The 21,220-nt window shown below is 47.3% G+C and overlaps 1 protein-coding gene across 2 annotated transcripts in view; it reads left to right on the forward strand.

Annotated features, from left to right (window-relative positions):
- LOC103181848 (metabotropic glutamate receptor 8-like) overlaps window positions 1-10,713 on the forward strand; it is a 45,753-nt gene extending 35,040 nt beyond the window's left edge. The window contains exons 8-9 of one of the 2 annotated variants that reach the window (XM_042335318.1): window positions 7,709-7,962; window positions 10,594-10,713. In XM_042335318.1, coding sequence (XP_042191252.1) covers window positions 7,709-7,962; window positions 10,594-10,645 — 306 coding nt within the window. In that variant the 3' untranslated portion in view covers window positions 10,646-10,713. Of the gene's footprint in view, window positions 1-7,708; window positions 7,963-10,592 lie in introns of both variants that reach the window. The other variant, XM_007898577.2, reaches the window with a different exon arrangement.
- Window positions 10,714-21,220: the final 10,507 nt, after the last annotated feature.

Below are 21,220 nucleotides of genomic sequence, written 5' to 3' on the forward strand. Positions count from 1 at the left end.
AAGAACCCCCGGTCATTGACTGGATCGCACAGCAGCAGATGAAAGCTGAACGTCAGCCAGCTGCAATAATGTAAGGTGCAATTTGTCTGTGAAGTCCTGCGAGGCGTCCTCTCTGGACTTAAGCCTGTGTCCTTAAGCAATTAATGGTCCCAGAGTCAGACTGAGAGCTTTCAACAGACTCATGCAGGGGTTTGTTCCAGTTGCACAGTGTTCCTCTTGAAGGAAGAGTAAAATCATTTTGATTTTTACATGATCTCCTGTCTCTCAAGTCGCAACACTTCACAGCTGTTCAAACAATTTTCTGTAAGAGTGAAAGTGACCGTGTGCTTGTGGGCAAATACGGAAGCTAGGTTTCGGCACCGCAAAGCATATTGCAAGATAATAAATAATAATAATGATAATCCTTGCATTTGATATAGCGTGAGGTGGAATGGAGGAATTGTGAGGGAGGTGGACTGGCGGGATTGTGGAGTGGAGAGGCTGGAGCAACCTGTCCCATGCTTTGGCAGAGTTTGACAAGGGCCAAGGTTTCGGGAACCTAGTGTGCTGGGTTGGGTATTGAGCAAGGAAGAAGTAGGAGTGGGAGGTGACCATAAAACAGGATTGCAAAGTGAGGAAAGATTCAGCTAACAGTCCAGGCTGGCATTCTAGTGCAGTACTGGAATGCCATTGTCAGAAATGCCATGCTCAGATCAGACATTAAACAAAGGCCAGCCTGTGCCTGTTTAGGTGGACATTAAATATCCCAAAATTACATTTGTATAGCACCTTTCATGATGGGAGGATGTCCCAAGGCGCTGGGCAGTCAGGGTTTTGGACCCGAGCTGGTGGTCAGGATCAGGGAGTGTAGATGGCAGGGAGAGTAGGAGGGTGGCCGAAGGCTTGGTCAAAGAGAGGATTTTGAGACGCATCTTCAAGGAGACAAGAGAGTGAGTGAGGAAGGGGGAATGTGGGATGGAGTTCCATAGGGTGGAGGCAGAAAGGCTGAAGGTCTGACCGCCAATGGTGGGGGAGATGGGTGGAGAATGTGGAGCAGGCCACAGCCTGCTGAGCGGATAATAATAATAATAATAATCCTTGCAATTGATATAGCGCTTTTCACGTCTTCTAGACGTCCCAAAGCGCTTCACAGAATATACTGTATAGTGAATTGACTGTATATTTGTGGGCGAACTCGGCAGCCAATTGCGCACAGCAGTGTCCCAATGACCGTCTGGTCATTGATTGAAAATGACCAATTTATTACTGTTTTGTTTTTTGGAGGGATTATTATTAGGCGTGTGGAGTAAAGAAACTTGCCCAAGGTTTCGCCCTGCCTGGAATTGAACTCAGGTCTCTCACTTGCAAAGCGAGTGCTCTAACGGATGGAGCAGACAAGTATGGGGTCAGCAGGGCAGGATACAGAGGTAGGAAGGGGCAAGACCATAGAGGCCTTTGAAGACTAGTATTGACTTTGAATACACAACCATTGAACTTCTCGGTAAATTTGGCATTGCTTTGAGTAATTTCAATATTGCAGGCAACTATTGCATGTAATTAATGCAAATTCCCTTCTCTTTTCCAATAGTGGCAAGGATTTGTGAAGCTCATACTTTGTTTGCAAGGTGTGGAGTTAATGTAACCCCATTCTCTGTAACTCCAGCCGTGGATGTTAAAAATCCTACATCACTGTTCGAAAAAGGGAGTTTCTCTTGGTGTCCTGGTGAACTGGACTTTCTCTTCCTGGCTTTTTGTTAGACACTGTTATGCACAACTTGCTGCCGCGTTTCACCCACAAAGTACACAATCCATCCACTTTGCTGTATATCCTGTGAAGTACTTTGAGATGTCTCAATTACATGATATGGTGCCATATCAAATGCAAGGATTATATTTATTTTTAATAATGTTGTTCACAATTTGACTGTCAAGTACATCCACAAATACCCAGTCACTGCACAGTAAATCCTGAAGCACTTTGAGACATCTCAAGGATGTATTTAGGCGCTGTATCAAAAACAAGCTGATTAATAACTGGTGGAGCAGTTTTGTTCCTGTTCTCTATGTTCCTGTGTATGGCTGGAAACATAGGAGGTCTTGGATTCAAGTCAGATGGGAAATCATACTAATCATCGAGGCTAATAAGAGCTCATTTACATATGCTCATTTGGTTAATTAGATGTCAGACATTTCTCGGCTTCATTAAGTTTGGAGGTTATATGTTAATTTGACAACACACGCATTGTCCTCACTATCTAGATAATTTCCCCACACGCAGAACTCCCTCTTATGTGCCAACTGTCGGTTACTCAGAGTTTGGTGCAATGCTCTTTTGCATTGTTTAGCAGTGAATGTGAGGGAAGTGTGCTGAGATAGAGCTCTTCAAATTCATGGGCTCCATGTCAGCTGCCAGCCTGACTCAGTTGTTCACCCTCTCACTTCTGGAATCAGAAAGTTGTGGGCTTGAACCCCACATTGGAGACTTTGAGCTGATAGACCAGGCTGTCACACCATTGAAGCTCTGCATTGTTACAAGCATTATTCTTCGGTTGAGTTGTCAAACCATCCGTGCCAGGTGGACGTTAAAGATCCCGTGGCGCTATTCGAAAAGAGAAGGAAGTTTCCTTCTCCCGGTGTCCTGGCTAACAATCCCCCAGATCAAATTAGTCATTCACTTCATGGCTGTTTATTGGGCATTCTGGGAGGAAATTGGCTGCCATGTTTTTCCTACAAACTACAGTTACTACGCTACTACATATAACCACAATTCCCATAACCGCCCCAGCCAACTGAAGGCTTGTGCTGTCCATTTATCCATTTGGTTATTCTCCTGGAGGGGGTGAAAAGTTAGTGGGGTCTTCTGGAGTGACCTGCTCAGCAACGGAATATCAGAATCAAGCCAACCCTCTGTGACAGTCTCTAGTCCGGTTCCTGAGCAAAATGGGTCCCCAATACTAGGGCACTACTGATAACAGCCCAGCCCAGCCCGACTCATCAGCAGGACTTGTGGGGGCAGACTAGTCACCAGGAATAGGGACTCTTCCCCCACTCAGCTCCTATTAACCCTGCAAGCAAATGTCCTAACTAGTAGGATGGTCCTAGCTGCACAAGCAGCAGGAAAGCTTGCCAGACGTGCTATCAATGGCAAGCTGTGGTTTTAGCTGGTTAGACTCCCAATGGTTAACCCAACGCACGCTCTAAGGTCCCCAAGCTTTGGCTCTTGCCAACCTGCATCTAATACTTTTTAGAATTGGTTTAGTAGGGTACATCCCTCCAGGGAGAGAGTGCGATTTCTGTTCCAGATACAGCAAAATTTTCATGTGTAGATGGCGTGCGTATATGGAACTCTCAACAACAACAAGATTTCATTTATAGAGCGCCTTTCACGTCGGGAGGACGTCCCAAGGCGCTGGACAGTTGGGTCGGGACCCGAGCAGGGGGGAAATGGTCAGAGTGAGGGGAGGGAAGGGAGGAAGCGAGGAGGGGGTAGAGAGTCGCGAGGGGAGCTGAAGGCACGGTCGAAGAGAAAGGTCTTGAGACCGGCCTTGAAGGAGGAAAGGGAGGAAGCAAGGTGGAGGCACTGTGGGGGATAGAGTTCCAGAGCATAGGGGCTGAGAGGCTGAAGGCCTGGCCACCGATGGTGGGGCGGTTGGGGCGGGGGACGTGGAGCAGACCGGAGCCAGAGGAACGGAGAGTATGGGCAGGTAAGTAGGGGGATAGTAGGTCGAAGAGGTAGGAGGGAGCAAGGCCGTGAATGGCCTTGTAGGTGAGGATGAGGATCTTGAATTCGATCCTCTGGAGGATGGGGAGCCAGTGGAGGCAAGCGAGGGTGGGAGTGATGTGGTCGCGAAGCCTGGTGCGGGACAGTACACGAACTGCAGAGTTCTGAATGACCTGCAGCTTGTGGAGGGAGGTGCCGGGAAGGCCGGCGAGGAGAGAGTTCCCATAGTCCAGCCTTGAGGTGATAAAGGCGTGGACCAGTGTTTTAGCAGCGTGAGGGATGAGGTAGTGCCGTAGTCTGGCGATATTCCGGAGGTGATGGAAGGCGGTGCCAGTTGTGGTGCGGATATGAGGAAGAAAGGATAGCTCAGGGTCGAACAGAACGCCGAGGTTCCTGACTGGCTTTGAGAGTCTGGTTGGAGACTCTCAAACATGGTGATGGGTTTCCCCGTGTATCATATGCATGTATTTGGAGTGTAGTTGGTACTCTGTTTATAGTGAAGGTGAACACGTTTTGATATCAGTAATATAGAAATTGCCGGCCCAAGCAGCCGATGGCACCCTGGGAGCGAGAGATAGTGTTGGATCTGTGAAGAGATGTGATTGTAAATCAGAACGATTGGTAGCTACCCCTCTGTCTAAACCCTTAAATATGTTGACTTGCCCAGAGCGGCTTCAGCCAACCATCACCACTTAGACTCACCACTTGCTGCCTCCTGGGGCCACCTCGTCTTAACGTATGAAACCATCTTATCTCGACATTTATACAATACACTTCACATTTATATGTAAATATATGGAGTGGCTCATTGTTGGAGGTGCTGTCTTTTGGATGAGACATTAAACTGAGATCCCGTCAGTGCCTGTTCAGGTGGATGTCCCACGACACGATTCAAAAAGTGAAGGAAGTTTCTCTCTCCTGGTGTCCTGGCTGACAACCCCCCAAATAAAATTGGTCATTCATTTCATGGCTATTTGTGGGACATTGCTGAATGCAAATTGGCTGCTGCTTTTGTCCACAAAGTCACGGTAAAATCCTGTGAAGTACTTTGAGACTTCTCAACAACCTGATAAGGCATAATATGGAAAAGCGAGGATTATTATTTATCAGATTGAATAAAATGTTGGAACAGTCTCGAAGGGTTGAATGGCCCTCCTGCTTCTGTTTTTCCGATGCCAGGATCTCTTTCGTGTTAATCTGGTGAGGACGTCCCTCTGCAATGTAATTTGTGACCTCCTGCCCGTGTTCATTTGTTAGCTCCGAGCAAAACCCATTACCTAACATTGGAAAATGTGTCATATTGCGGGCATCAGCAAGTTCTGCTGAAGCAGGAAGGTAGCCACGGCCAATTAACCATAGTCTACAGAGCAGGCAATTCTGTCAGACCTTATGAGGGCATCCAAAGAGCTCTGTCTTCCAGTCCCAGTTGGTTGAGGCAACAATTGCCTAACAAGCCTTAGGCTGCTCATTCTGCAACACTGGAGAAACTCATCGAATCTGATTTTACCCAAGGGCAGTGGCAAGTGGGCTGCAACCTCAGTTACCCACTCTCATAGGTGAGATATTCCACTCACCAACTCATGATCAGCCCAGCTCAACACCAGCTCAGCCCAGCACCAGCTCAGCCCAGCACCCTCCTACCTCAGCCCAGCACCAGCTCAACCCAGCAGCCTCCTACCCCAGCCCAGCACCCTCCTACCTCAGCCCAGCAGCCTCCTACAGCCCAGCACCCTCCTACCTCAGCTCACCACCCTCCTACCTCAGCCCAGCAGCATCCTACCTCAGACTTGCACCCTCCGACCTCACCCTCGCACCCATCACAGTTGAGGTGGAGGGTGTGGGGGTTGAGGTGCAGGGGAGGAGGTTGTAGATTGTCTAATGTTCGGGTAGTTCAGGTTACAGTAAGCTCGTTGTGTGCACTGTAGGTGCTGGATTTGAGTCTGAGACGTGACTGAATGCAGTTTGTAGCTTGAGGCCATCGCTATGTAAAGATCACTAATGAAAGTTAGCTAATGCAGTCATGCTGGGACCCTGTGTGCCTCCGCGTGTGTGTGCCTGACTCATTGTGCACTGAAATGACAAACTTCCTCTGCTGTTGTTGCTTCATTAGCCTCTCGGCTGCTGGACAGATACATTTGTTGTGTTCGCCTCAATGCAGACAGCAGACAAAGTGACAGCAGACAAAGTGAGTCTCAGAGACTCTTGTTGATAATAGGGTCTGATGGACTCTTCTCTTCCCCTGTGTTTGGTGACACTGGCAGGCTGGCATTTACTGCTTGTCATTTGTTGAGTTGAGTCGCTTCACAAGGTACAGTCAGGGTTAGAGATTAGGGGAGAGTCAGATGTGACTGGAGAACGGACGACTTAGCGACAGAGAGGGAAAGATACACTTCAAAAGAGACAGTTTTTTGTTGGTGATCAAGGAGAATGACACATGCAGAAACCCAGCACTGTGCTGAAGTCTACAGCATTCCACTTGTGTAAGCCACATTCACATGAAAAATGGATTGCGCACTCTGTCCCCAGTAGTGTCTCGGAGTGCAGCACAGTGGTGAGTTTAGAAACTGAGCAAGGGATGTCCTGGCCAACAACCCTCCAAATAAAATGGTTGTTCATTTCATGGCTATTTGTGGGACATTGCCGTACTCAGATTGGCTGTCACGTTTGCCCACAAATACACTCCCAACAACAACGTAGCTTGCATTCATATTGCGCCCTTCATGCAGGGTAGCATAAAGATGAAATTCTTTGAAGCACCTTGGGACGTCCTCCAGACATGAAATGCAAGGATTATTATTATTATTATATAAGTAAAGGGCGAGACTCGGAGAGAATCAGTAATGGAGTTGGATACAGAGATAGAGAGGGACACCAGAGATAGGGAGAGAGTTAGAGAGTGCATTTTAAGAAATTATAAAACCAGTTTCAGTTCAGATTGAATGCAAACATTTTCCAAATTATGGACACTCGGAAATGCTATATACATAGAGTGAATCCATACATGTGTGCAATTTTACCTTGTGCTTTCAGCTGTTGAGTATTGTGTGAGATCCCCATTAATCCCTCAGAGGTGCTAAACCAAGCTCCTGTCTGTGCCTGTTCAAGTGGATATTAAGGCAGCATTATTGAAAAAGAAAGGAGTTTCTCTCTCCCACTCACTGGCTAACAATCCCCCAAATAAAATTGGTCATTCACTTCTTGGCTGTTTATGGGACATTTCTGGGAGCAAATTGGCAGCCACGATTCGCCCACAAAATACGGTCACTCTGCAGCAAGTCCTGTGAAGTGCTTTGAGACGTCAAACGCAAAGATTATTCTATGTTATAATAATATAATAATCCTTGCGTGTGAGCCTTATCACGTCGTCTAGACTTCTAAAAGCACTTCACAGAATATACTAAATATATATTAACTATGTTTTGTGGGCAAAACGCAGTATTCAATTACGCACAGCAGTGTCCTACAAACAGTCGTGGATTAAGTGACCAAATTATTATTTTTTTAAGGAATTATTACCACTGGAAACGCGATCTGCCAATCAGTGAACAACCGGGTTCCTACTTCCTGCTAGGTAAACAGAGGCGTGCGGAGTAAGGAAATTTTCCCAGGAATCGAACCTATGTCCTCTCGTTTGCGAGGCGAGTGCCTTTACCATTAAACTACAGCACTCCACAGGATCTTATGTTAATCTGGCTTGATATTTTATTTCAATCATGATAAATTCACTCGCTGCTCACTCAGGACTTCCACGAGATGACTTTGGTTCCCAAACAAAATTAGACCCTTGGGTTATGCAAAAAAAATACAGCCCAAAGTGGAGTGGTGTCCTTTATATGCTCTGCTTGCAGACAGAAATCACTTCAAGCCTGTGTCTTTGCAGCTCAATCAGTTCACGCTCCATTTGATCGTAGGCATGAATTTGCTTTGCACACTTGGTTGGGTTCGGATTTTCCACGGTTTATTGGATCTCAATTAAAAAACGTTGCCTTTCTGTTCTTCTTCCCGCAGATGTACATTCAGACGACGACGCTCACTATCTCGATGAGCTTAAGTGCGTCTGTGTCTGTGGGCATGCTCTACATGCCCAAGGTTTACATTATCATCTTTCACCCCGAGCAAAATGTACAAAAACGTAAACGCAGTTTCAAAGCCGTTGTGACAGCAGCAACAATGTCCAACAAGCTGACGCAGAAAGTGGCCGGCCGGCCCAATGGAGAGGTCAAGACCGAGCTCTGTGAGAGCCTTGACACCACCAGTAAGTAACTTCACTCTTGTGGCTCATGCGCGTACAACAAAGCTGTGAACAAACAGAATGGGGCGCCTGCCTCACCCTTTTTACACCTGCACTCCATCACCTGGTTAGAAATGAGGTACAGCTGAGGAGAGCGACTAGGTTGAACCCCAGTGTTAGAGGTAGAGCAGAGGAGAGCGAGGGGGCTGATCCACAGTGTTAGAGGCAAAGCAGAGGAGAGTGGCGAGGCTGAACCCCAGTCTTAGAGGTAGTGCAGAGAAAAGTGACAAGGATGTTAATCAATGTTAGATTCAGTGCAAAGGAGAGCGACAGGACTGATCTCTAGTGTTTACAACAACAACAAATTGCACTTATAACCTTTCAGTCTGGAGAACAGCCCAAGGCACTGGACAGTGAAGGGTTTGCATCTGAGCTGGGGTTTGGAGTCAAGAGGGGTGGATGGCAAAGGGGGTGGTGGAGGTGAGAGGACAATCAAAGGCAAGATCAAAGAGGAAGGACTTGACACTGGCCTTCAAGGTGGTGAGGGAGGGGGCAAGGCGGAGGAGCTCCAGGATGGAATTCCAGAGGATGGAAGAAGGCCGAAGGCTCAACCACTGATGGTGGAACAGTGTGGGGGATAATGAGCAGGCCAGTGCCCACTGAGCGGAGGGAGCAGGAAGGTTAAGTAGGTTGCAGAGGTAGGAGGAGGAAGACCGTGGAGGAATTTAAAAGTGAGGACGAAGATCTTGAACTCAATCGTGTACGGGATGGGGAGCTGTGGAGCCGGGTGAGGACAGGCATATGGAGCTTGGTGAGGGAGATGACATGAGCTGGCATATGAATAATCTGCATCTTATGGAGGGAAGAGTTGGGAAGTCCGGCAAGCAGGGAGTTAGCAATTTGGCTGATCTAGATCACTCTGCCGTAAGATAAATTAACGGCACCTCTTTTTCTCTAAATTTCTAAGTACTCTTACTTACAAAGGGGTGAGGAAAGCACGGTCTTCTTGGAGCTCAGCCAGCTCCTACTTGACACTTGGGTCTGGAATGTGGAAATCAAATCCACCATCTCTTTATTCCCATCCTGAGCCAGGAAGGTCCATAGTACTCCAGGGCACTATAGCTGACAGCCTAGCCTGGCTCGTCAGTGGTACTTGGAGGGTCAGACCAATCACTGGGGAAGGGATTCTTCCCACTCAGCTCCTGTTAACCCTGCAAACCTAATGGGCTGGGGTGATCTGAGATTGACAAGCAGTGTACTATACACTCAATAGCACTCTATGAGGTTTTAGCTAGTTATTGTCCAGCAACTTCCTCAACGCACACTTTGGGGTCACTAAGACTCTTGCTAACCTGCGCCTAATACTATCTGCAGCTGGATTCAGCCCTCCAGGAAGAGAGTGCATATCCCATTCCAGATGTGAGGAAATTTCAACATGTAGGTGACATACATATGTGGAACTCCCATCGGTTCGTATACTCTTAACCAAGACAATAATAATAATCCTTACATTGATACAGCGCTTTTCACATCTTCTAGACATCTCAAAGCGCTTCACAGAATATACTGTGAAATGAATTGACTGTATATTTGTGGGCGAAACGCGGCAGCCAATTGCACACAGCAGTGTCCCATAAACAGTCGTGGTTTGGAGTAACCAAGCTGATTTTTTTTTCTTGAGGGATTATTATCAGGCGTGTGGAGTAAGCAAACTTGCCCAAGGTTGCACCCTGCCGGGAATCGAACCCAGGTCTCTTGCTTTTGTGACGAGTGCTCTAACCACTGAGCTACAGGACCCCTAATGGATAATGGGTTTCTGCAGATGTCAGATATCCGTGTGAACAATAAAGCATCCAGATTATCAATCCATCTGCACTTGAGCTGATTCTACTCTTACGACTTGCTGGAGGCAGTGACAGGTCCACATTCTGACCGCCATTTTGAGTTAGCTGAGCTCAGATCTTTCCATTGTCCACCATCTTGAGTGCAGAGTGAATCAATCAATGGTGAAGGAACTGGCTTTGGGGCCAGACATCGTGGACATTAAATACTTTTGTGGAGTCCATGTGTTTAGCCTATGGTTTGCATATAGTTTCCATGTGGTTAACACATAGTTTGCACACAGTTTGCACATGAGTCTGCCCATCATCTGCAGTATCCTTTACCTTTTCATGTCAGCCTGGTTTAATGGGTAGCACTCTCGCCTCCAAGTTGCGGGTTGAAGCCCTTCATTACCATCCAGGCTGATGTTTTAGTACAGTGCTGGGGAAGCATTGGAACTACCGTCCTTCGGATGAGACGTTAAACCGAGTTCCCATCCACTTGTTCAGGTGAATATTAAAGATCCCACAGCACTTTTGGAAAAGAGAAGGAAGTTTCTCTCTCCTGGTGTCCTGGCCAACATTCCCCCAAATACAATTGGTCATTAACTTCATGTCTGTTCACAGGAAGTTGCTGTATGTAAATTGGCTGCCTGTTTATTTAAAAAATACAGTCATTGCACTTTACTATACATCCTGCTTTGAGACATCTCAAGGTACTGTATCAAATGCACAGATTCTGATTATTACTATATATGGCGATCTCATTGCCGGTCAGCAGTGGGTCCTACGAGCTTGCAGAATAATTGCTGAACTCTGGTTTTGTTGATCATTCCTCCAGCTGCTTCTTCCACCAAGACGTCTTACGTCAACTACAGCAACCACTCAAACTGACCCAGCAACAGGTGATGTGCCCCAGACCTGGTCTAACCAGACTGCACACACCAAATTTGAGTTCTGGAGTCCTCGCATTCGGAGAGCGGGTCAGAAGGTGCGACCCAGCATGAGGCTGCAACAGGAACCGTCGATCCTTACCCTTCCCTTTCCTCTTGGACCACCCGCTCAAAAACATGTCCGGCGTAGGGGCTCAGATCCCAAGCCTGACTTGGAACGACAGACACAGATCACTGTGCGATCTTCCATTCATTCCTTTTTATTGTCAAGAGAATGCCAGCAATGGGGGTGGGGGGTGGGATGACCATACTCGTCGTGCTGTTTATTGAACTTGTGTTTGTGAGAATTTCCGTTTCCCGTCCAACCTGAATGCAAGGCATTTCTCCCATTCCCTCACCCACCCACCAATCCAACCACATTCCCCCTTCACACCCTGCCCAAGGCAAAGTGTCCATTGTTGTTCTGACTGACTGAGTATTACAACTCTTTGGGACACAGCCACAGCCAAGGTTAATGCACGAGAATCAAGCATGTGCACATTTTCTACAAGTGGTTTCTTTGTAATAAAGGAGTGCGTAACTTTTCTCTTTTCCCTTTCGTTGGCAAAAAAAAATTTCAGAGTATTTTCGGTTGCGGGTACAAATCGTAGGTCAATGTGCAATGTGTTCAAATGTTCATAAATTTGGGGGAGTGGGAAGGGGTGGACGAAACACCCACCTAATTGTTGGAAGCTGTGATGTAGTTTGTAAACTCAGTCACACCACACGGTCCCATTGTTGATGTTCAAGTGCTCGCCAATCTTCAGCAGCGTGTCTTGAAAGTGCTGTCGTTGGTTTTTCTTGGCAAGTTCAGCATTTCAGTGGTTCTGTGATTGTTTTCTTGAATTTAAGATGTTGCTTGATCTCTGGCCGCGCTCCTGGTGAATCTCTACCATTCGGTGCCTGGCCCGTCTGCTGTGCCAGGCTGTACCAGGCTGCTGTAGTGTGGTAACCTCACGGTCAGGAGTTTGTGGGCTCCTGTTTCCGTGCTCTGACCTGACCCGAGCTGTGCTCCCAAGTCCAGAGTGACCCTTCCCTTGTTGGAGGTGAAGGTCCAGAAGTGAAGATTCCCACACATCTGTTTGGTGCAGAGGGCCTTCCGATCTTCCGATCAAATTCAATACCTTGACTCAATTGCAGATCTCAGAGGATCGGGCTTGACAGGTGTGGGTCTCGGCATGTACAGGCGAAGCTATTCAGTCCATCCAGCCTGTTCCTCCAGTCTATCAGATCATGGCAGATATTTTAACCATGTTTCCCCGACTTTAACCCTTCCCCTTGAACACCCTGATTTGCTGAGTGTCTGTCCAATACCCTTTAATACATCTCGGGTGGAACGTGCATCCTGAAACCTTTGCTCCCGCCAACTGTGACCCGTCTCTGTTCTGACACAATCTCAAGCTTGGTAGTTTGAGCGATGGAGTCAGTGCAGCCTTCGGTGTTCCCGGACAGAAGACGATATTTCCGAGTGGGAATTGACAGCTCATTTCGGAAACTCGAAGCTGGTGACTGGTGCTGGAATTTAAATGGCTGCAATTTGAATTTCCCTTCACAGTGTGTTTCCCCCACCCATGCCCCAACACCCACCATGAATGAGCTCAACACAACCACAAATCGGAACAAATCAGGTCGCACAAAGAGGATCTGATCTGAGCTGTGTTTGGAAGGTGTGGATGTTGGGGGCTGTTGCTTCACTTACATAGTGCAGCAACTGTCCAAATCCATTTGTCTATCCATGGGCCCCATCCACTTGCAAAGAGTAAGCAATTCTCACCCCCTCGCCTCCCCACTCCCACCGTGATTGAGGATGTTGATGTCGTGTGTTTAAGAATGTTTCGATGAGTTTATCTGACATGGTTTTTTTGGTGTATTTATCTGGTATTTTTTTATTAACTAAAAGTTATTGAATTTTTATGATTGTCTCTTGTTTCCATCTCTTGGCTTCGCAAAGAAAAAGGTGAGCACATGCATGGTGCTGCCGTGCGCTCAATGAAACATGGTGCACACTCATGTTTAAGCACTCTGACACGCTACCCCGCTTGAAAGGTGCTGTGTAAATGCAAGCTGCTGTTGTTAGGCTGCATGCAAGAGATCTGAGATCCCTGGTCTTTCCTGAGTAATGGGTTCCCCCCCACACCCCCTCCCTGAGTCCATTATCAACTGGGAGCAGCCAGCGGTGCAGGACTGGAGCCTAGCCTGGGATTCCTAGGTTTGTACGGCTCACTCTACACTAGGACATTACTAACTAAGCCATTTCAATGCTGCTAATGTGACTAACTGGGAACCTGCGTCTGGTGTATTAACCCGGTCCAGGACAGAGCTTCCATTTATAGCAGAGATGCTTCTCCTCAGTCATCGGGGCCACCTCCTCTCCCTCCAGTGTGGGTAAGCAGACAGTGTGGATAATTGGATTGGTTGCAGCGCCAACTAAACACTTCCATTAGGAGTTATACTGTCACTCTATACACACACCACTGTGGGGGTTCTCTCTTTGTCACTTCCTCTCCCATTCTGCCTTTTCCTGTCTCATTCCTTTCCTTTCACTCTGCCGCGTTCTCTCTCTCTCTATCTCTCTCCCCGAGTCTCTCTCTGTTTCCTTCTAACTTTCTCTCTCTCTCTTTCTTTCTCTGACTCTTACTCTTTCACTGATCAAAAATGGTCAGGAGATGGTAAAGAATACAAGTTAACACAGACAAAGAACAAGATGGTATGAGTGATGGTGTGGGATGGGGAGAGGGCAGTTTCATTGGAAGCGGCACTTCTGGAGAAATGTTTCAGAGAGAAACAAACATTTGAGAGACTTGAAGTATCAAAGGAGTGAATTGGGCTATATTCACTCTGCCTGACGGGCAGTGACTTTGAAGGGACGTCTCTGAGAAGACGAGAATATCCAAATGTGGATGAAACCAGGACGGCATCTGTGATGGAAGTCAGAAGATCAACTGCCCGAGGAGCCGTGGGTGAGGTAAGGTAAGTTGTCTGCTTTTGCTATTTGCATTAGTGAGGTGAAGATGAAGCGTTAGTGAGGTGCATGGGAAGTGTTGGTAAGGGAACAGAGACATGTTTCTTAAACCTGTTTTTCTACTGCCTACTTCCGATTCAGAACATCAGAACAGGAGTAGACCATTCCACAACAGCAACAACAACTTGCATTTCCATAGCGCCCTTCATGAGTGGTAGCATCCCGGAATGCTTGACAGTGGTGGTCAAGGCTCAGCCCCTCGAGCCTCTTCTGCCATTCTGTTGGATCATGGTTGATCTGTACCTCAACTCCATTTATCCACCTTTGCTATCAACCTCGTCTTGAAAATTTCAATTGATTCAGCATCCATGGCCTTTTGGGGAAGGGAGTTCTATATTTCCACTACCCTTTGTGTGAAAATGAGGTCTGTCTGCCCGTTTAAGTGGATTCTACACCAAGTGAGTGTCATGAATGGGGCAACAGGCCCAGGCTCGAGCCCCGCTCCTGACACTGTCTGGAGGTGGCAGCACCAGGAGTGGAGAGATTTCTGGCGTGGAATGCGCTCAATGCCAGACCCAAATTGCTCTGCAGCCAGACCCACACGACAGGCACTGGTCTGCTTTAACCCTGTCCTGCCTAACTCATTATCAGCAGTCACGCTTTCCACCAATCTGCCCCCAACTCTCTGGAACTCCATCCTGGTGTCCCTCCAACTCATTCTTTCTCTCACCTTGTTCAACTTCAGTCTAAAGACCTTCCTCTTTGATTGTGCCATTGGTTATCTGTCCCCTCTCCACCCCCTTTCGCTCCTAGGCCCAGCTCTGGTGCTGAACCCGGATTATTAAGCACCTTGGGGCGTCCGATCGATGTGAAAGGCACAATATAAACATAAATTTACGTACAATGAGTTATCAACAAGGTGATCGTGCGATTGATTTTGAATATTGAAAAGTATTGTTTGCCTCAGTTATGATTCTCGGCTCCGGATCAAACATTGAAACTCACAGACCAGGTCAATGTTCCAGTGAGGTACTGGGGCAGAACTGCATTGTTTAAGATCCTGACCTTGGGTTGAGATTGTCTGTGCCTGTTCAGGTGGACGTTAAAGATCCTGTGAAACTATTCTAAAAGGGAAAGCAGTTTCTCCTGGTGTCCTGGCCGACAATGAGCCAAATTTAAAAAAAAATTCACTTCATGGCTGTTTGTAGGCATTGCTCTGCACAAAATCGACTGCCACGTTCATCTGGAACATACACAGTCACTACACTTACTGGCCAGCACTGATGTCCACTGACCAGTCCTGACCTCCCCTGACCAGCCCTCCCGTGATGCCCCCCAACCTAGCATTTTATTAGAAGTCTTTTGACAGAGGGTTGACGTCTGAAAGTTACACAATGGGTGGTGAGTATAAAGGTCCATTACCAGCTGATTTGCTTTCCTGCAGTGAGGATGTTGATTGAAAAGTAGAATTACATTTTCTGCACAGAAGGGAACCCATTTGGCCATTGTTTCTGTGCCGCTCAGCTCCAGTTCTCTCTTCCCATGATCATTGGCGGGCAATGAGGGTAGGCACTAAGTGCAGTCAGGCTAGAAGAAAGGCTTTTCGTTTGCTGGGCAAAAGTTTCTTCACTAAATTTCTGCTCTGCTGCTTACAATCAGTGAGAGAGCTCATGTCACCTCCTGGGTCTACTTTCTTCACGGCAATAATAGGCGTCAAACAGGCTCAGTCGGTCAAGGTCTCATCTCGTCAGTCAGGCGATTGTAGGAATTTGAGCTCGCAGTCCTGGCTGATACACCAGTGCAAAGGTAGGGAAATGCTGCATTATCCTTCGGATGAGATATCAGATCGAGATCTGTCTGCCTGTTCAGGTGGAATAAAGAACCCCTTGGCACAATGTGAAAGGCACTGTTTCAGATGTAAAGATTATTATTCAGACTGCCCTACTCTTGAATTCAAATCACTCAGAAATCCAAAATTAGAATGGGTTACGTCTAAGTGTAGTATAAGTGATGGCATCAGAGGCAGCCGGTCTACAAACAGTAGAGAGGCGAGGGCACCGATTGATCTGAATTGGTTTTGGGAGGGGGGAATAGACAAGTGTTCTACTCAGAGGTGCAGAAAGAGAGGTACCTCCTGTGTCGTAGTGAACCAAGTCAGTGTGAAACATTGCAGGCCCATTCTGCACCTTGTGCAAAACGTTTGCTGCAGTTAACGCTTCACTGAGCTCACATGTATCCTGAGACATTCATTAAACAAATCTCTACGGACTTTTGTTGGTGCTTATGAAAAAGACCTCTTCATTATCTCCAAATTTGTTAGAGAATGAGACGTGAGCAGTCACTGAGATGCCATTAACACTGATGGTGAGTCTTGCTGTATTGATCGGTGGGGAAAGGAGATGCAGGCAGGTAGGCACCGCAGGGACATGGGATCTGCTGGATATGGTCATAATGTTTTACAACACAGATCATAGTGTACGTGATGGCATCAGAGGCAGTCACATCCTGTCTGTGCTGGCCCTCTGTTAAGAGATGTTGATTTCAGGCCACATGATTTCCCCAATCACTGATATTAAGAGTTTATCCACTCAGTGGAGATATCTGGAAGCTCTATCACTTTTTGGGTCAGAAGGTTGTCGGTTCAATCCTTGTGTTGGGACTCTGAGCTCACTGTCTAAGCTGACAGTCCAGTGCAGTGGTGGGGGAGCACTGAGATGTTGGAGGTGCCATCCTTTGGATAGGATGTTAAACCGAGGCCCCGTCTGTGCCTGTTCAGTCGGATGTTAAAGACCCTGCAGCACTATTGGAAAAGAAAAGGGAGTTTCTCTCTCTCAGTGGCCTGGCCAGCAATCCTCCAAAATAAAATCATTCACATCATTGCTCCTTGTGGGAGACAACTGTGTGCAAATTGGCTGCCTGGCCTTTGAGCTCAAAGCCTGTACTGACCTGCAGGCGAGAGTGTGAGTAACTGAGCCAGGCTGGCAGGTCATCTGCTCACTACATGGCTTTTTGTGGGACAGTGCTGTGCACAAATTGGCTGCGGTGTTTGCCTTAAATTACCCAGTCACTGTGCCGCACAGTAAAATCCCAAAAGGTTTGGCTTTGTGATAAGGTGCTACATCAAATGTAAGGATTATTACATCTGACCACTTCTTTGAAACACCTTCGTATTTCTCTTCCCTCAAATGGCAAATTCTGAATCCTGCTTTGAGTTCCCATGTTTCTGCTGAATGAGAAATGACAGGGAGATGAATTAATTTACTAATTAAATAACACCTCAATTCGCCTGAAACAAAATGCTGCCAGAGGCAGAACAGACGGTGATTTCACTGGCTCATGGCTGATAGAGTCTGGAGAAATTGAGGTTTAACAAGCGATCGGAGTGAAAGGTTTAACTTCAAACCTTTTTACTCTGGAGTAGATGGTTGAGAGAGAACCTAATCAAGGGGTTTAACATACAATGCAATTGAACATAGAATAAAATAATAATAAAATAATAATGATTTGGTCACTCAATCCACGAGCGAGGCAGAGATTTGTATGACAATCTCCAAATCTACATGTCAGCCTGGCTCAGTTGGTAGCGCTCTCACCTCTGGGACATTGCTGTTTGCAAAGCAGCTGTCGCGTTCTTCTGCAAAACACTCTACACATTACGTGTATCCTGTGGATATCCTTTGGGCCATCCAATCCATGTGGAAGATGGGATACCAAATGCAAGGATTATTAACCCATCAAGACTTGTGCCTGAGCACTGATGTGAGGCGGTCATTCTCCCCATCACAGGGCATCAGGGCTGTGTGACATGTGGTGGGAAAGAGCACTGTATGTGTGTATGCAAACGTACGCGCGTGTATGTGGAAGGAGGAGGAAACACAGGAGCAATGCATTTCTGTTGAGCCATGAAGCTTGCCCTCACAGGGTGGCGTGTTTCAGTAATTGAAAGTTAAATATAGAATACTTCGCACTTCTCTTTCTCGCTCCCTCTCATTCGCAAGTGTTTGTTCTCAGAGGAGCAGAACTGCAGTCACGAAAATCTTTTTCTGATAACACTCCTCTCCCTTGTTCAAAAAGAGTAATTCACCCCTTCTCAGTTAATGCATCACGCTTGCTCTTCCACTGGAGCTCTCTACTCTAAGCCGATTCCCTGCTCTTTCCTCCCAAACTGGTGTGTAAAGGTTTTCACACATGTCAATATTGCAGCGTGGGAATATTTTGCAGGCAGACTGTTTCATTAACAGTTTCTTTGTGTAACCAAGACTGAAATCTAACACTTTCCAGGTGAGATTCCTGCTGTTGTGTGAAGCTTTGCCTCTCCCTGTAATTTTGTCTGCTAGTTTTGGATTAACACCATCTCTTGTGAAGAATCCTGTGGTCAGTGTCTGCCTTATTCAGGGCCTTGCTCAAACCACTGAGCTACAGGACTCTGTCAATTACACCGGCTGGCTTTACACAACAGAAAGATTGATCTTCTTGGATACGATGGCGAGAAAGCTGACCATGTAGAACAAATATCCATCATATCTGTGCTGGTGCTTGCTTCCACATTCAAACTCTCTACTTTAATCCCATTCCCTGCTCTCTCCCAATCGTGTCATTGTGAGTGCTTGCTCCCCCACTGGAGCTCTCTACTGTAATCCCATTCCAACAACAACAACAAGATTGTATTTGTATAGCGACTTTCACGTCGGGAGGATGTCCCAAGGCGCTGGACAGTGTACAGCATTTCAGATCTGAGGCGGCGTGACTGGGGCTGGAATTCCAGATGTTGGGGGCAGAGTGGCTGAAGGCGCTCCCACCAATGGTGAGGCGGGTGGGTCGGAGGACATGGAGTAGGCCGGAGCCTTCTGAGCGGAGGGAGTGGTCGGGTTGGTAAAGGTTTAGGAGGTCCCAGAGGTAGAGTGGGGTGAGGCCATGGAGGGCTTTGTATGTGAGTTCTAGGATCTTGAGCTGAATCCTCTGAAGGAGAGAGAGCAAATGGAGTCGGGCGAGAATGGAGGAGATGGCATCTTGGAGTTTGGTGCGGGAGAGGTCACGGGCTGCAGAGTTCTGGATTATCTGCAGCCTGTCGAGGGAGTAGTTGGGAAGGCCGACAAGCAGGGGGTTTGCATAGCCGAGCCTGGAGGTGATGAAGACATGAACAAGAGTTTCAGCAACTTGAGGAGTGAGGTAGTGACGGAGTCGGGCGATGTTACAGAGGTAAGGGAAGGCAGAGCGTGGATGGCTTGGATGTGGGGAAGAAAAGACAGTTGAGGGTCGAACAAGACACCTAGGTTCCTGACTGGCTTGGTGAGTTGTAGTGTGCAACCATGGAGGTTGATGCTGCCAGAGCCTGAGGTGCTGAGGCGCTGGCACGAGCCAATCAGGAGGGCCTCAGTCTTGTTCACATTCAACTGTAGGAAATTTGCCCTCATCCAGGACTTGATGTCCGACAGACAGTCTGTCAGGGCAGCAGTGGGCCTGGAGTTGAGGGTGGAGGCAGAAAGATAGAGTTGGGTGTCATCCGCATACATGTGGAAGTTGACCCCATGTCTGCAGATTATGTCACCAAAGGGGAGCATGTAGATATTAAAGAGGAAAGGTCCAAGGGACGCCAGACATAACAGTGGGGGTTGGAGGAGAAACCGTTAGAGATAATAAAGTGGAGACGGTGAGAGAGATAGGATTCGATCCAGGCAAGGGCAGGTCCGTGAAGATTAACTAAAGAGGAGAGATGGTGTGTGAGGATGGAGTGGTCGTCAGTGTTGAAGGCGGCAGAGAAGTTGAGGAGGACAAGGAGGCAGAGCGAGCCCTGATCAGCATGTTCAGCATGTCATTAGTAACTTTGACCAGGGCTGTTTCCATGCTATGGGCAGCACGGAAGCTGGATTGGAGGGGTTCAAAGAGGGAATGGCGAGAAAAAAGGAGCAGAGCTGGGACGCGATGACTGGTTCCAGGACCTTGGAGAGGAATGGGAGGTTAGAGATGGAGCGGTCGCTGGAGAGTAGTGATGGGTCCAAGGATAGTTTTTTTAGGATGGGGGTGATGACGGCTGATTTTAAGGGAGTGGGAACTGAACCTGTGGACAAGGAGAGGTTGATGACGTTGGACGGGAGAGGGGCCAGAAGGTAGAGCTGGGAGATGAGGAGAGAGGTGGGGATGTATGGAGGGAGCAGGTGGTGGGTTTGAGTTTGCGGAGCTCTCTCTGCAGCGTATCTCTGCTGGTGCTCGCTCCCCCACTGGAGCTCTCTACTGTGACCATCTGTGAAGCTTAGTGTCCTGGCTAATAGGTCTGGTGCAGAGTGGCCCTGGGGCTGCTATTAAACTGCTCGCATGGGAAGCGCCAAGAGGACCTACAAGCAGAGATAGGTTTGATTCTCTGAGAAAGAAATGAAGAGAAGAGAGAAAGAGGTTAAGTAAGCCCTGGAGAATATCAATATCACTCAGAAATAACCCTGTTTTTGCATGTTCACTACAGTGTTTTTAAAAATGCTGAACTTCATATTAGCAGTAATGAATGCAGAACTTCTGAAGTTTCATAACAATAACAATTCTTGCAGCAACTCATCACATCAAAACATTTCAAGTGTTTCACAAGATTTACAGTGACTGTGTTGTTTTATGAGTGAATACTATAACCGATACGTGCAGCAGCGTCCCATAAATCTATGAAGTGAATGACCAATTTTATTTGGGGGATTGTTGGCCAGGACACTGGGAAGAGAAAAATTCCTGTCTTTTATCCAGTAGCAAGATGGGGTCTTTCATGTCTGCCTGAACAGGTACAGACGGGACCTCGTTTTAATGTCTCATCTGAGGAAAAGATAGTTATCTTTCTTGAAATGCAATGTTTCAGCTGTATTGCTCTCTTACTGAATATTTATTTGCCCTGTGGGTAATTGTTTTCTTGAACGAGGTTCCAAGGAAGGGTGGCTGCCAGGACACTGAGACTCATTATGTGATGGGAGGATGAGATTAAATGAGCCGAACGGTCACCTACAGCCTTCAGCCTTTATGCCATCACCCTTTGGAACTCCACTGCCTTGCCCTTGCTTCCTTCAAGGCGCATCTCAAGACCCTCCTCTTCGACCACTCCTTCAGTCATCCTCCTACCCCACCCTCCCTGCCCTCCACCCCTCCTGATCCCAATCCCCAGCTCGGGTGCAAATCTCTGACTGTCCAGTGCCTTAGGACGTCCTCCTGAAATGAAAGGTGATATACAATTGTAATTTGTTGTTCACATAAATCTTTCTTGTGAACGATCCAGTTCTAGTTTTTAAGGAACTGATGAATACAGCCTCGCCTCAAGGTTGTGGTAGAGAATTCCACTTTCCCCCATCCCACAGACCGCATGTTTTGTGTATCAAACCCATTTCATGCTTGGAGTCCTGTAGCTTAGTGGTTACAGAAATTGCCTCACAAGTAAGAGGACCTGGGTTTGATTCCCGGGCAGGGCAAAACTTTAGGCAAGTTTTCTTACTCCACGCAGCTCTGTTCAACCAGCAATAAGTAGGAGCCCAGTTGTTAGTCGATTGGCAGATCATTTTTCCGGGGGCAATCATCCCTTAAAAAGTAATAATAACAATTTGGTCACTC

The sequence above is a fragment of the Callorhinchus milii genome, unplaced genomic scaffold, assembly GCF_018977255.1.
Source record: "Callorhinchus milii isolate IMCB2004 unplaced genomic scaffold, IMCB_Cmil_1.0 Scaffold5, whole genome shotgun sequence".
Lineage (NCBI taxonomy): Eukaryota > Metazoa > Chordata > Chondrichthyes > Chimaeriformes > Callorhinchidae > Callorhinchus > Callorhinchus milii.